Here is a 22,602-nt window from a genome sequence, read left to right on the forward strand (position 1 = left end):
ACATGTATAGTACAATATGATAACATTTTGAAATACAAGTAATCATTTATAAGCATGTTTTTATACAAAATCCGGTAGTTTTAACAGTATGCACACTTATTTGTATCTTAGGTTATGATTTCAGTGCTCCTTTTGGTCCTTATATTGTTTATTGATCTTTAAATTGTCACTTTATTACATCATGTTTTCTTTATTTTTTGTCTTCCTCAAACACATTTTCTCCCTTTATATTCACTCTTTTTTTTCCCCAAGGACATCTATTCGGAATATTGTAAATGGAATGCTACGGATGCTAATAATTGATATACTTCAAGGCATGATAGTAACGGTGCGCTTTTTGCTGTTTCTAACATCAATTACATAGTAAATAAATTGCCATGCACCGCTATCATGCACTCTTACTCTTGTACATGGAAATTTTCCCTCTTACTAAATTTGCTTGTTCTATTTCACATTGCTCCAAACATGATTCTTACATACTCGCTGTCTCTTAACATCAGGAATCAAGTTACAGACAACATTAAATACCCATACAGACAAGTCCTTCCATGCTATGAGTGCTACATTCAAAATGTAGCATTTACCCATCAACTCATCGCTATTCTCACTAAAATGGTATGTATTCAATGGCTGCATATTGTTCTTATTTTATCTGGAGATATTCATCCGAATCCTGGTCCATCATCAACAAATTCCTCAACTGAATCATTGTCCACTACCTCATCTATGTCCCTGGACCTTGCAAGTCTAATGTCGTCAGGTTCCTGTTTATCTGTTCTACAATATAATGTTCAAAGTCTGCTAAGCAAAATAGAAATTCTTACCACTGAATTTAGTATGTTCGATGTTCTTGCCTTTTCAGAAACTTGGCTTAATCCCAGTGTCTCCAATTCGGACATATATATACCATGTTTCCATGCTCCAGAAAGAAATGACAGGGTTGATGACAGTCATGGCGGAGTTTCTTTATACATTAAGAATTCACTATTTTACAAACGGCGAATGGATCTCGAACCTAGAAATGTAGAATGTGTATGGGTAGAGATTATTCTATCTCAATCCAAACGTATCTTGGTAGGTATTTTTTATCGGCCACCAAACGCAGATTCACATTACACGACTCTTATTGAACACTCTCTAAACTTGGCAGAAGAAACAAATATACCAGATATCATTGTAACTGGAGATTTTAACTTTAATCCATCTAGTCCTTCATTATCACGCAAACTTCTTTCAATTTGTCAACAATTTCACCTTGAGCAACTAATTAACGAACCTACACATTTTTACCGAGACTTCAGCCTCTGTTTTAGATCTTTTTCTTGTTTCTTGTAGTCATCGAGTAATAACTTCCGGTGTTGGGGAACCAGTTCTAGACCAAAATCATCGCTACCACTGCCCTATTTTTGCTCTTTTTTCCTTTTCTAAACCTAAATCAGGATCTTTCAAACGTTTTGTTTGGTTATATGATCGAGGCAACTACCACTCTCTAAAACAAAGCATCATGCAAACTGACTGGGAACAATATTCAAACTACGACATAAATGAACATGCAACTTTATTAAGCAACAAAATCCTCGATCTTTCAAAGCAGCATATACCTACAAAATCAATAATAGTAAAACCGACTGATGCAGTATGGATAACGACACAAATCAAAAAGCTCATTCGAAAACGAAAAAGACTTTATCATAGAGCCAAAAAAACTCAAAATCCTATGCACTGGCACTCATTCAAACAATTACGTAATAAAATCGTCTCACTCATTCATACGGCCAAAAGCAATCACATTCAGAAACTTGCAGACGCACTTACATCAAACAACACATCGCAGAGAGACTGGTGGAGACTCATTAAATCATTCATTTCACCTACTGAAAAACAAACAATTCCGGCACTCTCTCACCCAGTTACTCAAAGACTTACATATGACAACAAATCAAAATCTGACTTATTAAACAACTATTTTTGCAATCAGTCCTCTCTTGAAAGCTCTGATAAAAGAAGTTCCGGACGATTTCTATGAGCAACCTGGGAACACCCTCACTTCAATATATATTACAACTCAAGATGTTGAAGATGCCATCAAAACTCTTAATACCAATAAAAGCTTCTGGGCCTGATGAAATAAGCAATAGGATCTTATATGAAACGTCGTCCGTAATCAAATCCCCACTCTGTTCACTTTTTTATCGTTCACTCCGCTCTTGTAAGATTCCTCAAACTTGGAAAGATGCCAATATTTGCCCAATTTTTAAGAAAGGCGATCCATCTTTACCCAATAACTATCGTCCTATATCTCTTTTATGCTGCATGGAAAAAATCTTTGAACGAATTATTTTCAAGTATATATATAATTTTCTTCATGATAATGACTTTATATCTCCCCTTCAATCTGGTTTCAAACCTGGCGACTCAACTGTGAATCAATTAACCTTTCTTTACAACTCCTTCTGTAAAGCCCTTGATGAAGGTCTTGAGATTCGGATTGTCTTTTTCGACATCAGCAAGGCCTTCGATAAAGTATGGCACAAGGGTCTCCTGGTGAAATTAAAAAGAGCCGGTATTCAAGGACCCCTTCTCGGCTGGTTTTCGGACTATCTGTCAAATAGACGCCAATCTGTTGTCCTTCCTGGCGCCAAATCTGATTGGTCAGTCATCAACGCAGGAGTACCTCAAGGCTCGATTCTGGGTCCGCTTCTTTTCTTAGTCTATATAAATGACATTGTTGTTGACTTAAGGTCCTTTGTAAATCTTTTTGCCGACGATACCAGTCTGTATTTGATCGTTGACCATCCTGTTACTGCGGCTGATATTCTTCAATCTGATATTAATAAGATTTCCTCATGGGCTGACAAATGGCTAGTAAAGTTTAATCCTTCCAAATCTGAAACCATGCTAATCACACGTAAAACATCTAAACTATTCCATCCACCTCTGTCAATGCAAAACCAGACAATATCTTCAGTGACATCTCACAAACACCTAGGGTTACACTTTTCAGACGATGGTTCATGGCATATTCATATTAATCATGTAAAAGAGAGGGCTTGGAAACGTATACATATCATGCGCAAATTTAAATTCCAACTTGATCGTAAATCTTTAGAAATAATCTACTTGTCTTATATCAGGCCAATTCTAGAATACGCCGATGTTGTTTACACCAATTGTACTCAATATGAAAAAGATGAACTCGATAAAATCCAGCATGAAGCTTCAAGAATTGTCTCTGGTGTTACCAAACTTGTGTCCATTCATCAGCTCCATCGAGAGGTCTCTTGGGAATCTTTAGACAGTAGAAGAAAGAAACATAAATTAATTCTTGTTTATAAAATGAAAAATGGACTATCTCCTGACTACCTATCAAGTCTTGTCCCTCCCTCTGTAGGTGACACCTCGCGTTATAATTTACGAAATTCGAACGATATACAAGGGATACATACAAGAACTTCTCTATATTATAATGCTTTTCTTCCCTCAGCTCTCAGAGAATGGAATGAACTTCCAGATGATATACAAAATGCCCCTTCGTTATCTTCTTTCAAGTGTCTATTGAATAGAAACATTAAAAAGTGTCCAAAATATTTCTATACAGGTATCAGAAAATGGCAAATATACAAATATACAATATACATGCACGTCTACGAACAGAGTGTAGTTCTCTTAACCACCATCTTTTCAGAAAAAAATATTGTAAACACACCTTTATGCCAATGTGGACTTCCAGAAACTAACCATCATTTTTTCTTTGAATGCAAAAAATACACTTCTATCAGAGACAGACTTTTTCAAACACTTTCAGATTACTGTACTGTAACTCTCCACACACTACTTAACGGCGACACAAACTTAAGTGACAACATCAACATCAATATATTTCAGGCAGTTCAAATATATATCCGAGATAGCAAACGATTTCCATAGTCTATGCAACATCTACTGCTCCTCCAATTTACTTACCGAATAGATTTTCCTCTTTCTCTTTTCCACTTTTTATTAAGTTATGCTTCTTTTCTATCTCAAGTCCCTGTTTCTACTCCTTTCAGGTATAAACACATATATATGTTTTTGTTTCGTAGGTCGTTATCTTATCTGTTTTACTTCTTCCTGTTTCTTTAATCTACTAGTATTAATAATTATTTTCTCTTCTTATTCAATATTTCAAACATTTTCAAACCCGTCTTATTTCTAGTAATTAATTGTATGTTAGGAAAAGGCCTATATAAGCATTTATGCTTTCGGATCTGATCCTTTTTCAGCATTGTATTTTGTTATTCAATATTGTATGATAAACTTGTTTGTACAAAATGTTCGAAATAAAATATGTTTAAACCAAATAAAAGTATTTGTTGTTGTTGTTGACATTTCATCAGAAAACGAAAGGTGAAAAGCTTTTCTTAGTGACTACAACTATTTTGAGACAAATTGTAAATAAGCACTAATAAAAAAACCCCAACTAAAACATGAAGATTATTTAAATGTTTTAACAAAGGAAATATTTAGTGAATGTTTTTTTTTCAGAACACAGAGATCTTGTTTCGTGATATAACAAAAATAATCAACAATTAATGCACTTTTCAAGCACATTTTGCTAATAAAAAATGGGCGTTTTTTAAACTAACATATCATTCTTTAGTTTAAACAAATTTTATTAATAAACTTTGCATCGAATGAATACATTTAATTTACAGCATGTAAAGCTCGGACAGAAAGTTACGAAAGCATATCAATGTCTTCTCTCTACATAATTTCACGTTTACAGTAACATAAATTTAAGAAACCAAAGCAAGGATTTCTTCAACAATGAACGATTTTCTCTGCAGAATTGAATCGTTTTGTCTAACAGAACATTCCGTATAATTAAAATCTTTTATTTATGCTACAACGCTTAGATCGTAACACAAATCACATGATGAATATTCTTTTCCTGTAAAATCATTAAGCGCAATATAAAATTCACTCGACAATAAAATCGTATCATTTATTCGATCTATTATTATTTGAGTTATGTTGCAATAAAATTAATTTTTAATTATTGACATCGTAAATATTTGTTATTCGCGTTTTATATCAGGGTGGTGATTGATTCATATCAAAATTAGTTTTTCAAATGACATGATTTAATGGCCAAGATAAAATCACATATGCTATTAAACCGTGACTTTTTGTTTTGTTTTTGTGAGCTAGACCCTGTTTATGCGAAAACGCAAAATTCACAAAATAGTTTTGGACATATTTTGGTTTCGTCTTTCTCTCAATTTTTGCGCTCTGCCATTCATACAGGGGGAAATATAAAATAACGATAAAGTCGCCATTTCTACGGCCACACACATTTGAAGTATGCTGACCTGCCAGCTTCCACAACCATTATTGCCAAACAGTGGCGTGTTTTAATTATCAAATATTAATCAATAAAGATGCATTGTATTGACATCCTATCAAAATGATTTCTGTTCAAAAATTTCTAGTATTTTTACAGTTTAATATAATTTTACACATGATCTACTCATCAGTCAATATTGTTTTAATCCCAATTATTTCACATTATTTTGATATGACTGAAAATCTATCTACCAGTAATGACTGATTGATACCAGTTACAAAGATGAATTCTCAATCTATAACCTTAGTTCTTAGTTAGAAACAACAGTTTAAAACTTCAAAGCAAAACTTATATTTCAGAGGAAATTAACCAACAAATAGTTTTAAGTTCATTGAAATAGTTTGTTTAGCAGTTTCTTTTTTGACGTTTAAGTGATAACGGATCAACTTCTGTTACATTATTTATAAAACAGATAAGTTTCATGTGAACTTTATTGTTTCTAAACTGGCTAAGCATGCTCATGACTGTAACAAGTACTTAATTCATTAGACTCCATGCCAAAACAAATATAATGAAATTTTATAAATCGATTTTGAGGTAAATTATCACATTATAATTAAATAATACATATAAGGCAATGATACTTGTTTCTTGTGAAAATTATCAAGCATATATCGGATGATGTTAACATTTACGTTGCCGTCAAATATAGTGAATGATTTGTGTATGTTGTATCACCAGTTGTCTGCATTCTTATATTGCGTTAAAAACGACATACTAAATGTTCAAATCAAATAAAAGTTTATAATTTTAGATTTAGATTTGACAAAGATCTATACCAGTTATGAATGACAATCTAATTAATTGCCATTGCCTTAAAATGTTCACCTAAATATGTTACTGTATTCTGTTGTTCTGAGGCTTTTGTTACAGCTCTCGTAAATTGTATATCTTTCAAATACACTTAAAGATAGTTTTTAAGGTTACCTTCAAAATGCACCTAAAATAAATTAAAGATATACTATGCTCATCTATAGGTAAAATACCTTTATTGTCGAATTTTATTGAAATCTAGTAAATTCTCCCTGAATATGTCTAACTTGAATAAGTGAATGTATAAACGGTATTTGGGAAGCTGCCCTATTACTTGTCAAATTAATTTGGCTTTTTCTTATAAAATGCCAGTCTTTTAATGACATCGTGTAATTATACTGCTAAAGCCTGTAGTGTTTGAAACGTAACATATTTTCTCTGTTGTTTATTCAAAAGATGTTTATTTTACATTTCAAAAGAGATAGCAATTATCTGTTCTTTTGTTTCAAATATCAAATTTGAGCATAATATATATCTTTAAGCTGCCAAACCAATACAAACGTAAGTGTTAAAATCTGTTACATTGAAGTATAGGGCAAATGGGAATGTCAAATAAATAAACAAGTCTGAATATTATACATTTGTTGATATTGATACATTGTGCATTTTTTATTTGCTTATTTAAAAGAGGACAACATCGTTTATGTGCTACCAACATTTGTATCAACAAACACTAATTTTATTATCATGAATTAAATTAGCTTATGTAAATACTGACGTTGCTAACAAAACATTATTTCTCTTACATTTAAATCGGTGAATACCATTTATGAACTACAAACATTTTCCGTGAATTAATTCTAATTAATTTTGAATAAATAACGAATAATGATCCACAGGAATGTTGTGTAGGATTATCAGAGCTCGTTATTTTCCATCTCTATCCAGCCATTACAACGAAATTCAATATTGAAATAGGTTTGAACTACCTGGAAAATACCATAAAGTGACTTGGGAATGTAATTAAACGACTTAATGACTGTTACACACTGTTGACATACGTCATCAATCATTTAGAATTACGTGTCAACAACGGTAAAACTAAGAGGACCATTAACTTTATTTCTGAACATTCAGAAAATCTATCACTTTAAACATTTTCATTTGGAGCTAAGAGTGAGGGTTTGATACAACTTTAACCAGTTAAAACTCCCCAACTATATGATCCACGGATGTGCCCCTCCGTTTTTTTTCTGTAGATGAAGTCAGCAATTAAATATGTAGTTTGTCGGCGCTCGTTTATATGTCTTTTGTGTATCGCCGTTTATTTAGATTTTTACCTCATATTCTTTTTTGCCTTATCTCCTATCCATTTTCATCCCCCTTAATTTCTTAAGATTTGTGTGTTTTATGGCAGTTTTATTTCAAAGAAAGGATTAGCAATAAGTTTTTTTTATCTTTTAATATGTAAATAAGTAGATATGATGTGAAGCTCTTCCTTTCTGAGACAAGTTGAGCTAACTGACCTTGCTGGTATTAATTTATTCAAGTGTTGTATATGTAATGCCATTGAAAAACTAAGTTGTTAAAATTCTGTATCAAATATTTAAAATGTAGTACAGTCAAAAAGGTCTCTATGTTAGTTAAAAAAATGGAAAAGTTCATGCTTAACTTATTACCCAAAAGGAAGAGTGGAATAGTTTTCTTATCAACTATATGATAGCGTTTTATCACGTTTAAAGAAATGAAAAGTGTCTCAATAAATCTTTCCTAATTGGTAGTAACATGTAAATGTAATGTAATTTTTAATATGTATATTGTATTGTGATATGTTAAATGAGACAATAAACTATATAAACCCTTTCCTTTAACTTGTAATTATCAAAATTTTGATACAACTTGAGGTAGTTTTGGTTGTAATTATTTTTGAATTGGACCCTAAGCTCTCTGAAGTGCGATGTCCATCCGTTTCCTGTTTGTTAGCTTTATGGCTGCCTTGTATGGCTGGATTTTTTGGGCGTTGTCTTCAGTGAACGTTTCTCTCTTATTCTCTCTTTAACACTTTTTCACAAATATTGAGACAAATTTAGTTAAAACATATTTCCCAAATATATACAAACAAACATTACAATCTTACAAAAGATCTTCTGTTCATTTTTTAAGTCTTTTTAAAAAAAATATATACGATCAATGAAACGAGTTTGTGTGTATCACTTAACTATTAATGGACAAATAATGTTACTGACTTATGAAATGAAAATGACGAAATAATGAATGAAAATTGTTTTACTGTTGCGAATTAAAGAGAATATAAAGGTTTCAGTAATGATGTTTTATTTTTTAAAATACTAGTACTACATTTTATCTCATCTATCAAGATAATGAGTATTGGTTTTTCACATTTCAATTAAATGTAGCTCAACGTTTTTGTAACTTGTTATGTAAGATAAACCTTTTTTAGAACCTGATATCAATTTATTTCGTTATCACATGGTTTTAATTTTGGAAATATGGAGAGCACGTTTTACATCATTTACGTTGCATAATTTACAGTTTTAGAAAATAAAGATTAACATCTAAATGTGATTTGCAACTTATATTGTAAATGTTGTATTTGTTTTTGTTAAACTAGTAAATATTAGGTCTTACCATATAATACATGTACACATTCCCTACCACCAAGATACGGTATTATACGCCCGGTATGAAGTTCTGATTTCTCTTATCAACGGTTTTCTTTTTATCCATTATTGACAAACTTTATTACCAATACCAAGTCTTCATATACAAATCATTCAAATGAACTCCTCTATCGTCAAACACAGCGGGATAAAGATTTGAAAAAAAGTCTAAATATTAATGTGATAATGAAAAAGCATGTGTTTGAAATTCCCTTGAAGAGCTTGTTTTTGCCGTACATTTTATTTGAAGTCCAAAGCAATAATGTAGATAACCTTTCCGAGCTTATGCATTCGGTGCATTCTGGATAAACTCTCTCCTAGCAATGGTCGAGTTGATATGAAAGAAAGTAGTATCAGTTCAAATTCAATGCAGGTAAGTGAAAAATAGAAATCGCAAATGAATTTGATAATCTTATTAAGATTATTAAAAAAGTACATGATATTGATTTCCTTTTCATCCATGTTTCCATGTTATAAGTGTCTTAGTATAATTATAGTTCTGGCTGATAATAAACACGTTGCGGCTTAAATACCGGTGTAAATGTAAATAATTAAATTGATAAAATATCTTTTACCGTTTGTTTTCGGATAACGTAATCTCTATAAATTTTTCATGTAATGACAGCTTTATGTCCACCGCTTTACTTCGCAAATAAAATGAGTTAAGGGCTTTAAACATTAAAGAAACTGCAAAATGTTGAAAAATTGGCTTTATGTCATTTATCAAGCTACGTTAGCATAATTTGTCATAATACTCAATGTAATCAGTCGTCTTTCGCATTCTATATTGACAACAAAAATTAAAATAACATATTTTGAGATCATTTCTTTTACTTGGTTTTACGGCGCACCAACGCAATTTAGGTCATATGGCGGTGAAACAGAAAATATGATTTTCGGTAACCACGGGTGTTACAAACTTAAAAGCAACTCCAGGAGTCAAAACAACTTCACCTGCTGAAGCTAAGAGATGCATAGACTCCAATAATTCGAACCAATTTAGACACATATTACGATCACGCAGGGTTAAACGATGTGGGCAATTATGATGCCTCTACCCGTAAAGGCAACCCCTAGGCTACAAGGGGCATTTCAAATAAATTTAAATTACTTTCAAACTTTCAAACTTTTATTTACTTCTTAGGTTTACATCAAGTAAACAACATAAGCATCATTTTATAATAATCACAGTGGATAATGGCGGCATATTAACAAGTGCTATGTAAATAGAGAATGGCAAACAAATCCAAATCATACATGTAACATTACAAATAAACATATGTAAAGCAAATAGATATATTTTTTAAGTAAACGAGCAATCCAGGCATATCAGTGTTACAAGTTTTTAGATATAATTGCAATAAAAATACTAAGTTTATTCAGTAAAATTTTATTTTCACTACTAAACAATTCTTCTAATTTTAAAAAATTGGAATTAACATAAAAATACTGTTTTAAATACTTTTCTTTCTTTCCTCAAAAAACTTTTGCCATGTGAACAAATAATGAAATTCGTCACCTACATCATCATTACAAAAGGAACATTTTCTTTCAGAAGAAGGTATACCCTGCCATCTTCCTGTTTCCACAGGCAGTCTATGATTTCTAGTAGAAAAACGCATAATTGATAAGCTACGTATAAATGACAAAATATTGATATAAGCACTTCAAATAAACTCAGTTTTAATACCTTTGTATTCTTTAATTATTTCTACTTGGCTATTGCCAATATAAATTTCAAATTTCACCTTTACTAAAAATGAGTACTTTTGTTTTATCAACATTTATTTTTAATTTCCATTGATCACAATATAAGTTGAAAGTATTTAATGCATTTTGTAAATCATTTTCAGATTCTGCAATAATTACAGTATCATCTGCATACAAAAATACTAAAAAACCTTAATCAGGATGGCTAATATATAGACATGTTTCAATTTGAAAATACAATACAAATTAAGAAAGAAATGTCCTTTTGTGATGACACTGACTTGATAGTTATGTGAAAAATCCCAATACATAACGTTGAACCGAAATTTTCAACATGCTGTTATCTGAAATCTTTTGCTATTCTTTGTTGGTCTTAAATAAATGATCGATTCCAAACAGACAAAAAACTACAGATCAAATGGAATCAATAATGTAATAACTTGGTCGCGTGCCCACTTGATCGATTCCTATGATTAACCTGTGCACGATACATAATTTATTCCCCTGAGTTTAGAAAACATAAATTCTGAGGAGATAAAGGTTTAATTAAATTGAACTACCGCAGTTTATCAGAGAAAACATTACCTGATGCAATCAAGGAAATGTGATTACTGTGTGGTATGGCGGCGTTACTAGTATTTCTAGGTACTGTTGACGAGCTAATCGGCAAATGTAATTATCAATATCTTCAATATCTTTTGTTAAATTTGGCTAAGGCGGCTGACCTTAAATCACTTGCTCCTCAGGAATAACGGCTTGAATCCCGTCAGGGACTGCGGTTTCTGTTACTTGAGGAAGTTATTCAACTTTCTTAGAGAAAGTGGGTTGCTCTTCTTTCGTTCCTTCTCGTAGATGAAGCAGAACTATTTTTTCCGTGATGCCACGTAATGACCGTTGAATAAATAATGAAACGTAGTATAGTAAATAGTTATGAAATTCCAAAGAAAATGCAAAGACGTTAAAAGGATTATAGCTTTATGCAACCATATGTTATTACATAACGGGTATGCTTAGCATGTCATACTTGTAAATTACATTAGCAAGTTAAATATTGAAGGTTTACAAAAAGAATTGTTATCCCAAAGAATTGAATTATCTGTGACAAAAAATGCACATTAATGTCGATTTTGTTTTAAATAGAATATGAATGGTCCGGGTTTTTTTTACTCTTCTTTTACTAAGTTCATATAAACTCACTTTTATCAAATTTAATTGTATATAATTGACCTATATCTTGAATTATGTCTTGGTTAATAAAGACATCCACGCAAATTATGAATGTTCAATTTCTGGATCGCCTATACGGTCTGCAATTCAAATATTTGAAAATTCTTCTACGAACGCTCCATTTTTAGACATAGTAATAGCCAATAATATCCTTCCTGATAACAGAGCATTTACATTTATGCAACAACTAAAACAGGAAGTTTTAATGACTTAATCACCCATAATTAGTTTATTTCTTTTAAGTTTAAGATCTTAATCCTTAAACAAGTCTTTGACATGTGTTTTATTATTTATTTTATCAAGAATTAAGTAAATTTATTCAGTATTTTATTGGCCGCATGAATAAAACCATAAAATGTGAATTGTAACAGAAACTATCAAAGTAAAACAGTTTAATATCGAAAATAAATACAATTCCTGTATAAAATCCGAAACAAATTTGCAGGACTCTGAAGTGACAGTTTACTTTACCGTGTTTCTTTATGTTTTTGGAAAATCATGATGATTTGTTGATCTCGTTACAAGTATATCTGTGCGAGTTTAACTTGCAACACAGCCAAACCACAATGAAGGTTACTTACTTACAATGTAAGCGTAGACCTTTGTACTCTTTGTGTCAAAGCAGGACTTAAACGCGTCTGTGTGTACTATTAAAGAGACTTTGTTATAAATTCGGGACAGTACTTTTGTACAATGCCCCTCACCGCTGTGGGTTCGAATCCCGACAGGGACTTTGGATTCTTTCATGTGAGGAAGCTATCCAGCTAGCTTACGGAACGTCGGTGGTTCTACTCAGGTGCTGTTCGTGCCTGAAAAAATGCACGGAGGGGCCCCTGAGGTCTTCCTCCACCAGTAAAGCTGAAACGTCGCCAAATGACCTATACTGTGTCGGTGTGACGTAAAACCCAAATCAAAACAAACAAAAACAAGAGGGCCATGATGGCCCTGGGGTCGCTCACCTAAACATAGGCCCCCAGGGCGGGGCTAGTTTAAACCAAAGGGCTTTTATTTGTACAAACTTGGAAGACACCCATTAGAAGATGTTTCATGATGTTAAGTTTTTACTATACACAAATAATGAAAAACAATGACTTTTGCCCCCCTCCCCCTGGCAGGGCCAATTTTAACCATAGGGCTTTTATTTGAACAAACTTGGTAGACACCCATTAGAACATGTTTCATGCTAAATATCTTAGCTCTAGCTCTTTGGGTTCTTTAAAAGAAGATTTTTAAGTTTTTAATTACTATAATTATGCAATATAGGGAAAATCAATGACCCCCTTAGGGCGGGGCCAATTTTGACCCAAGGGCTTTTATTTGAACAAACTTGGTAAACATCAATTAGAACATGTTTCATGCTAAATATCTTAGCTCTAGCTCTTTGGGTTCTTTAAAAGAAGATTTTTAAGTTATTACTTTATGTATATAGGGAAAATCAATGACTCCTGGGGCGGGGCCAATTTTGACCCCTGGGCTTTTATTTGAACAAATTTGGTAGACACCCATTAGAACATAAGTCATGCTAAATATCTTAGCTCTAGCTCTTTGGGTTCTTTAAAAGAAGATTTTTAAGTTTTTACTACATGTATATAGGGAAAATCAATGACCCCTTGGGCTGGGCCAATTTTGACCCCAGGGCTTTTATTTGAACAATCTTTGTAGACATCCATTTGAACATGTTTCATGCCAAATATCTAAGCTCTAGCTCTTTGGGTTTTTTAGAAGAAGATTTTTAAGTTTTGACTATATGCATATAGGGAAAATCAATGACCCCCTGGGGCGGGGCCAATTTTGACCCCAGGGCTTTTATTTGAACAATCTTGGTAGACACTCATTAGAAGATGTTTCATGCTTAATATCTTAGCTCTAGCTCTTTGGATTCTTTAAAAGAAGATTTTTTAAGTTTTTACTATATGCATATAGGGAAAATCAATGACCCCCTGGGGCGGGGCCAATTTTGACCCCAGGGCTTTTATTTGAACAATCTTGGCAGACACTCACTAGAAGATGTTTCATGCCAAATATCTAAGCTCTAGCTCTTTGGGTTTTTTAGAAGAAGATGTTTAAAGTTTTTTATTTTGGTTGCCATGGCAACCAGAGTTCTGCATGGAATGGAATTCTTTAAACAACTTTATTAAGGCTTCACACAAGGAACATCCCTGTGAAGTTTCATTATGATCTGCCTTATGGTTTCAGAGGAGATGTCGTTTGAAAAGTGTGAACGGACAACGGACGACGTACGACGTACGACATACGACGGACGACGGACGACAGACGATGGACGAAGAGTGATCCTAATAGCTCACCCTGAGCATATGCTCAGGTGAGCTAAAAACCAACAAATTTTTGTACAAGATCGCCACCGACACTATCATTTGAGCCCTTAATATTAAAGTTAATGTTGAGTTACATTTCTAAAATTAAATTATTTAGGATTCTGAATGGTTTTTTTTTGTTTAAAACGATATCAATCAATTAACTAACTAACTCAGTAATTACCTTGATATATGTTTGAATGTATGCTGCAGAGCAAAAAAAACTGTAACAAATGTGTTTCACGTTGTCTTAAATATTGATAACTTTTAAGTCAATGGTTTTCGTTTAATACGTTTTCATTGAAATAAATAATTTCATATATCAAATGCTTATGTTAGGCATGAAATCACAGTTATTATACTCAAGATTATTCTCATGTCATTAACTAAATATAAATTGCTCAGTATAAATGTAAATCAACTATAGATTACTATATATGTTCTCTTTTTATCATTCTAAGGTATGCGCGGGCAATATTGGAACCGATAACTTTCCGTTCGCAAGTGTAATATTTTCCTGACATTGAAAATTATAGACGAAGTATCAGAAATATAACAATCACTTCATTAACACTTTACCTAAATTATTTAACACTATTTCAGATTTGTGTAACTGCATTATGTAATCACATTGACCGAGTCTATATTTTACTATATGCTGATGATGAAGTATTTCTTTCAGGGAAGGAAATGATTTATAAAGCACGTTTCGTGTCTAAGGTAACCGGCGTTCATAAAATACAATGCTTATAAATCCAGAAAAGATTGTGACCACAATTTACAATAAGAACTGTTTTCTGATTCTCATATGTTTGGCATATGTTTCAAGTTGGTTAACTGTAAACATTCTTGAATATATATTTCATAAACATAAACCTATTGACTAAAATGTAACAGCTAAATGTGTGGTTATGGGCGGACACTTTATTGGAACCGCAACTTTCCGTTCGCAAATGTAATAGTTTCCTGACATGGAAAATTGTAGACGACGTATCAATAATATAACAATCACTTCATCTGCACTTAAACATAACTATTTAGTTTGTATCACTGCAGTATGTAATATATTGCAATTATGCGTGCATTGGTTTAATGTTAATGGACAAGCTATGTTGCTGACACATAATACAGCATTTATTGAGATAGGTTTATGGAGTTTTCTCACAGTTGTGATTTATTTGTAAATCAAGATTTCACTAATGGGAGTTTACTTTTTAAAGTGTTATGTTTTCCCTAATTTGTCTGGATCATAAGTGTATGTTTGCACATTCCGGGAAAAATGTCGCTTCACGAATGTGTAATGTGTCAAGATTTTATAAAATGGTATATAAACGTCATGTAGATGATATGAATGATGTGATTCATGGACAACATCCTGATATAATTATCATAGTGTAACAATTCTTACCAGTGACATTTTAATACATGGTATTGACATTCTTAACTTACTCGTTCGAAATTATAAAGAAACATTATACTTTTAGACTGCATTTAATAAAGAGATAATAGAGATAATTTTCTTATAAAATAAATTCCACATGAAAATGTGATGGTATTGTACAACAAATTATGACTAAAAACGTAATACGTTTTCTACACCTATAACTTATGAATGCTATCTTAGATTTGCATGAAAAATCGGTATGAAACTTAAAAGCATGTTTTCATATTAGAGATGAAATGCCTCGTCAAGTGTATAAAGTTTCCCGCATTTGTTTGTTTTTCGGTACATTTCCTTTGAAGTTTAGAGGTAAAGCGGATAACCTGCCGTAACGTTGTTTATAAACTAAAATCTCTGGATAAATAACTTTGATGTAACATATTAATTAAGATTATACTTGCTTTCCTACATGAGCATGTATGACAGTATCTCAAACAAACTGATGCATTTTGTCCATCAAAAATTAAGTAAAAACATTAAGTCATTCGGGTGATTAATGTCCATCAAGACAAAAGTTATAAGATACATGTATCATCTGCTACTGTTTTCTTTAATGTGATTATAATATTATATTATAATATTATAATATGATAGTTTTCTCTTAATTGTTTGGTTGGGTTTACACAACACAGTAATGTTCACATGGCGCTTTCCTGGTGGAGGGAGAACCCAGGTGCATCATTTCAGGCACAAGCTGGTACCTGAGTAGAACCACCGAAGTCTCGTAGGCTAGCTGGATAGTCTCCTCAAATGAAAGAATAAAAAATCCCTGGCAGGATTCGATTCCGCAGAGGTGAAGGTCAAGTGGTTTGAAGTCAAAGATCTTAACAACATGGCCTCGGACGTTTCGTTTTCTTTTGACAAAAAAAAACTAAAAGTGTTAATTTTACATAACAGTGAGCAAATCCTACAATAAAGCAAATGTGTACTTAATCTTTGCCTCAATCTAACTTTGGTTGTATATATCAAATCCATGTACACGTATAATATCCAATCCATGTACATTGTATATATCAAATCATTGTATATGATTTTCTTTAATAATATCACATTACAACTACTCAAGCTACATGAATCGAAAAGTAAGATATCACAGGCTAATTTATCAACTTAGTGTAAAGTTTTGTCCAAAATATACGGTAATTTGATCGCTAATTTAAATGAAAGCTGAATTCCAACATTGAAACTACAAATATGGATGTTAATACAGAGAAAATTATATAAAAAAACAAATGGTCTTTCTCTGAAATAAAAACGTTATTATATGATGACGATAAATAAACTAAATTTACCTACTGGCATGCGAGCAGTTCCCGTACAAAAATCACAGTTACTTAATCATTATTTTTTTATTACGCTCACTCACCAATATTTGAATGTTACACTTCAATATTCGGCTCGTCACACAAATCATGGAAATTCCATCATGTTCTAAACATAGAATAACCCTTACTTATGAGGCCTCATATGGGGTACCGAAATTATCCATTATTTTGTATGAAGAGAAGTAGTTCCCGTACATAAAATCTAACCCATTATAATTATACAATTTTATTATATCGGACCTATTTTTCATTTACAATTGTTGAACAGACCATTATCTAAGAGATAAATAGATGTAATTCAGGAAATAGAGCGCAGACTAAACGCGGGTATCTATTACCCGGTACCGTTACCCCAGCGCATTCATATGCAGTAACATGCTTGTATGCATGACATTTTACGCATCAAAGCCGTAAAATTATTATTTATAGTAATATTGGTCAACATTCTGATAATTAAACAATATTTCATCTCATTGCCTACTTATTTGTAAACAGGTGGTATTAGTGGAAAACCCTTTAACAAGCCTCACGTGTAAGTATTTTTGCGCATGCGCGCAAGAACGGAATCCCCCAGAGAAAACAAGGTCACGTTTTGACGACGCACAGGTGAAAGTGATTTAAAATAAGACTTTAAATACGTACTGCCGAACTGACAATTAGATTTTGTCTCGTTTATGTATCTGCTTGATTTGAAATGAATTTTTGAACAATGCAAGTAAAAATCAAGCGTTTAAATGAAAAATACGGGTACTGCTTCTGTACGGGAACTGCTCGCATGCCAGTACAGTTTATTGAGAAACATCTTTAACTGTCTTAATATAATTGTTATTCTGACTGACATTAAATGCATCGTGGTTTACACATCGACGAAAATATAAATTATCAAAGAGTTAAAATATCTTTTCTAATCTATGGTTGTTTATGTTTTCCATTTAATTGTTTTAATGAATTAATCCAGTACCATAATGTTTGTGAAAATTTTGAAAACTTGGCTTTTTATATAAGAGTCCTAAATTATTATCAGTTTAAACATTAATTATCAAAATAAAGTGAATATGACAGCACATTAATCAAAGAAAAACAGAATAATTACGAACAATGATCATGCTAGATACAGATGGGTTCTTGTTTTTTGTAGCACATGTTCAAAATGTTCTTTAATGCTTTGCTATCAAAGGACCCTTTGCTACAAAGGACCGAATTTTAAAAGCTTAATGACTTCTGTCTTCTCAGCATATGTTTTAAGGATTATCACAGTACTCTATACATGTCCTCATATCTACAGAAAACATACCGGAAAACAACAAATGTGAACTGTAAATACATACAACATATGTGTCTAGAGGAATAATTCAGAAAAGATAGTAATATATCCAATGTAGCAAAAAGGTTTGAGCAGTATTAATCTTTAAAAATTATTTGGCCTTCATGCAAAATTTCTCCTGATCAGAAAGAAATCAATAATGCAATATCTTGTTCGCGTGCACGCTATATTGATCACAGTAATTGACCTGTGTGCACGATACAGACATTATTCCCTAGAGTATGGAGAAAATAAATTTTGTTGAGATAACGTTTAAATGAAACCGAACTACCACAGTTTGAGAGGAAAATATATCATTATACAATCAATGACATGTGATAACTATGTTGTTGGCATTGCTGCATGTAAACAGGCCGACTGCAAATGTATTGTTATCAGTCAACACTGGTTTCATCTGCGTATTGCAAAGGGAAATATACAGTTTGACACTATATTTGGTAATTAATTTTTTATGATAAAATATTGTTTCAGTGTTATCATTTCCTAGATTTTCATAGTATAATTTCATACTACACAAACTCAGAAAGATGAGAGCGATAGTTCTTCAAACGGACGTGAGAGGAAACGTAATACATGTATATTGGAGTCGAAAGATATAGAGTATGCTATCATCAATGGTAAATGTACAAACCAGAAGGAACGTTTGGCAGAATGAGTACATAATTCAGATGAAGTTACTTTAAAGAAGGGAAACAATGTGTACCAATTGAAAGTGACTATTCCACAGTTAAATGGAACATGTTAACTAAACTTTGTATCGGGTAACACCAGCTATGTAAGACTATAGTCATCACAATAATATCAGAGCATTAAAGTAATTGTGAATAAACTGTACCGTATGGTGAATGAGATAACACATATCTTTCAAAAGTAATCAGAATGAAAAAAAGGAAACGGAAAAAATCCTGGCACGGATTGACACTATACAAGTTGACACGAATTCAGGCAACCCCTTGATACTCTTACAGGACAGCTGATAGTGTTCAGCAAATCTAAACTACTTGAACCCTCAGTTTCGTAACCAGGAAACTACCCGAGTGTGATGAAATTCTTGCTAAAAAAGTCAAGTAAGTTATTAAGAAAAATCTGGAAACAAAGTGATCCCTCGCAAGCATAAATCACAACAAAAAAACATGAAATTTGCAGCCTCGGTTTGAGAAATAATGAATTAGTGCACATTCCCTCACGCCCCTAGCACCGGCTTGAGAGGAACTCAATTTTTAACACCTAATAGTGCTGACATCAATGATCCCGAATGACCAGAAAATATAACAATACTTAAAAAAGTTTAACATATGCAATGATAGAGAGAAAATAGGAATCATTAAAGAAAGTCCAAAACGGCAAAATTGAAAACATTGCAGGTTCGGTATAATTGAGCCTGTTCATGGACAGGACTGTCAAGTGCAAACTACCGTCCAAGCCACAAAGCACCAACTTAAGCAGAATTCAACATTTTACATGGTAATGGTGAAATTTTGAATTTAAAAACATCCGCAGATGAGTTCATACTGCAGTTATCATGGAACTTTCAATTCGTACCATTCCATAAAAAGAGGGGTATGGTCCCACAGTAAAAGAAAGCGTGTGCTCTAAACAAGAAAAAATGGGCGGAAGTAAGCCAAATCGAATTTTAAAAGGGGATCGGAGGTTATGAAGCCTGCATATCACATATAAGATGTCGAAATTAAGAAGCAGGCAAAATATCCTTAGGGTGATTTAACATTATTCAAGTAGGAATATCGGAACCACCCTACAAGAAAAATGCCGAAAAGTACCACAAACACAACAATAATGTCGTGCTAAACGATCTTAAAGGATCGTTAATATAACATCTCTGATTGCGTGTTTGTTGTTAATGCAAGTTTCTTTAGCTAGTAGAATTTCATTTAACAACGATTCTATAGTGGCAGTAATCATTATTGCAACATTTGATAGTGTAGAGGATTGTGCTAAAGTGTGGAAGACGAATACTAAACTTTGTAATACCCAATTCCATTGTTTTACTCTCAATCAAAACCAAGTCAGGGATGAACACACACCTATCAACACACTAAGAGCAATTGTAAATGCATTCAACAAAGGTGAAAGGATTTCTATGTTCTTGACATAAAATCATTGTTCAAATTTATAACCCCATGTTTGAGACTGAATTGGATAAGAATTGACTGGTTTGAAGTCCATGTAAAATATACCGGTATTGTTTGCCCTCTCAGATGTTTTTTTTTAAATCTTTTATAAATAATTTAGTTACTTACAAAAAAGCTATTGGTCGGTGATTCCAACAAGACAATGACCGAGTTTATATTTTGCTGTATGCTGATAATGTAATGCTTCTTTTTCAGATAAAGAAAATTATTTATAAAGCAAACTTATGTTCATTAAATACAATGCTAATTAATCCATATAATAGTGAAATTCTGCAAAATGAATTATATTGAAAATCGTTTTTTTCGTGCTATTTTTAGTACTTTTTGAGTGAAAAGTGTCGCAACGCTTTCCAATTTTGTTAATTGTTCTGGAAAACAGAGTGACTGAATGATCTGCACTCAAGTTATTGATGTAGAACTACATCAAATGGAACATTAATCTCGAGCAATTATAGAAATCTGCAATTTTTATATCAGACAGTTTTAGAAAAATTAGATAATTTTGACATTTCAATGCAATTTACTAATATAATTGTTGAAACCGCAACGAAATGGAAAAATGTTTTCAATTAAGACACTGGAAGGGAAGGCAAGAAATTAAGGAATTACAAATTCCTTTATATGGAGTGTGCAGTTATAGGTAATTTTAGCAAGCACATTTCACTTAATCACACGTTTATGTAGTTTGAAGTCAATTAGATGAAACTGATAGATACGTAAATCTTTCGATTTAGGAAAGGATTAGTCATCGAAGTTTGTTGGTTTATCTGATAGTGAAAAGCTTGTCTATGTACTTCATAACAAGGAAATGACAAATGTAACCGTAAAAACTTACTATAATCAATAATATTTTTTCAAGTTAGATCTAATATCAATTATAGGTAAGGATTAGAGTTCATCAATAAATTTGAAGAGTTGATCAATATTTATTATAATAAACTTTGACTTATAAAAATGTCTGACTTTAATTTTAATTTACTTTTGTTTCTTTGTGCTGTAAGAAATTTATGGACATGACAGATTCTGAAGGTAGATATTACATTGCCACTGATTTTCATTCTTAATTATATCAAATCAACTGACAATAATTCATAAACGTGCAATTTATAATTGTTTTAGGCTCAATAGATATTTTGTTTGTTAAACGAGTAAGGTTGGATAAAATCCTGACTACTTCTTAGAAGTTTGTAAATCCGTTAATGAAATATTTAAGTCTCTCTTTATTCAATACTAAATGGCATTGTAGTTCATAATATGTATTGAATTTATGATAATGCTGACGTGAATAATAAAATTCATATAAACATCTAGAACTCGATGCAGCTCAGCTCAAGTCATAATTCATTATAGTTACATAATCATTTATCTATATTTAAAATATTGAAAATAAAGCAAAACCATTCATTCGTTTAAATTATTACAGATCATTTTAATGTAAAAAATCAGGACAGCACATTTTACTACTTTCGACTTTAATACGTCTTTATCAGAGAATATTATAGCATCTTAGATGTTCATTGAGTAAATCATTATTGATATAAACAACTGTATATGGTCTTTATTCCGTGATAAGACCTAATTAAGGTTAAAAAGTAACGAATAAAGATCCACAGGAATGTCGTGTAGGATTATCAGAGCTCGTTATTCTCCATCTCCATCCAGGCATTACAACGAAATTCAATATTGAAATGGGTTTGAACTACCTGGAAAATACCATAAAGTGACTTGGGAATATAACTGTACAACCTGGTGATTGTTAAGCAACGTTCCCATACGTCATAAATCATTTTGAATGGCAAAACATAGAGGAGTTTGTATGCTAAGCATGTTATTTTAGAGTTTCTAATAACAATTACTGGAATAGGATTCAATAAAAACTAAGTAAGACAATGTTGCCAGCAAGTTTGTACACCAGTGTGAATACCATAGATTTCGCTCGGCATATGTACTGTCATCATTAACTGCCGTTTTTAGTATAAAAAACAGACAGAACAATTCCAGGAAATCTAGAGAGATTATAAGTGTATGTAAATATTGTAAAATTACGTCATACCTGTGCTGACTGTCAGTATCATTAGACCTTTTATAAATGTTAGGATAAAACTTAAAACATTACATTGATTGTGCAAACATGTTAGTGAACTAACTCAGCACATGAAAAATATAGTTGTCGTGATGTAATTTTACAATATAATCTCTCTAGATTTCCAGGAATTTTTCTGTCTGTTTTTAATATGAGTGCTGATACTTAATCGGTAACTTGGTGACCAAATTCGTCAATATCAATGAG

General features: G+C 32.2%; 1 protein-coding gene across 1 annotated transcript; it reads left to right on the forward strand.

Moving 5' to 3' along the window:
• Positions 1–465: 465 nt before the first annotated feature.
• On the forward strand, positions 466–18,817 carry LOC132759899 (uncharacterized). The gene is made up of 3 exons (XM_060751772.1): positions 466–1,207; positions 2,462–3,387; positions 18,686–18,817. The coding sequence occupies exons 1-3, from the start codon at positions 466–468 to the stop codon at positions 18,815–18,817; spliced, it is 1,800 nt and encodes a 599-aa protein (XP_060607755.1).
• Positions 18,818–22,602: the final 3,785 nt, after the last annotated feature.

The sequence above is a fragment of the Ruditapes philippinarum genome, unplaced genomic scaffold, assembly GCF_026571515.1.
Source record: "Ruditapes philippinarum isolate M1 unplaced genomic scaffold, ASM2657151v2 ctg5116_1_1_1_1, whole genome shotgun sequence".
Lineage (NCBI taxonomy): Eukaryota > Metazoa > Mollusca > Bivalvia > Venerida > Veneridae > Ruditapes > Ruditapes philippinarum.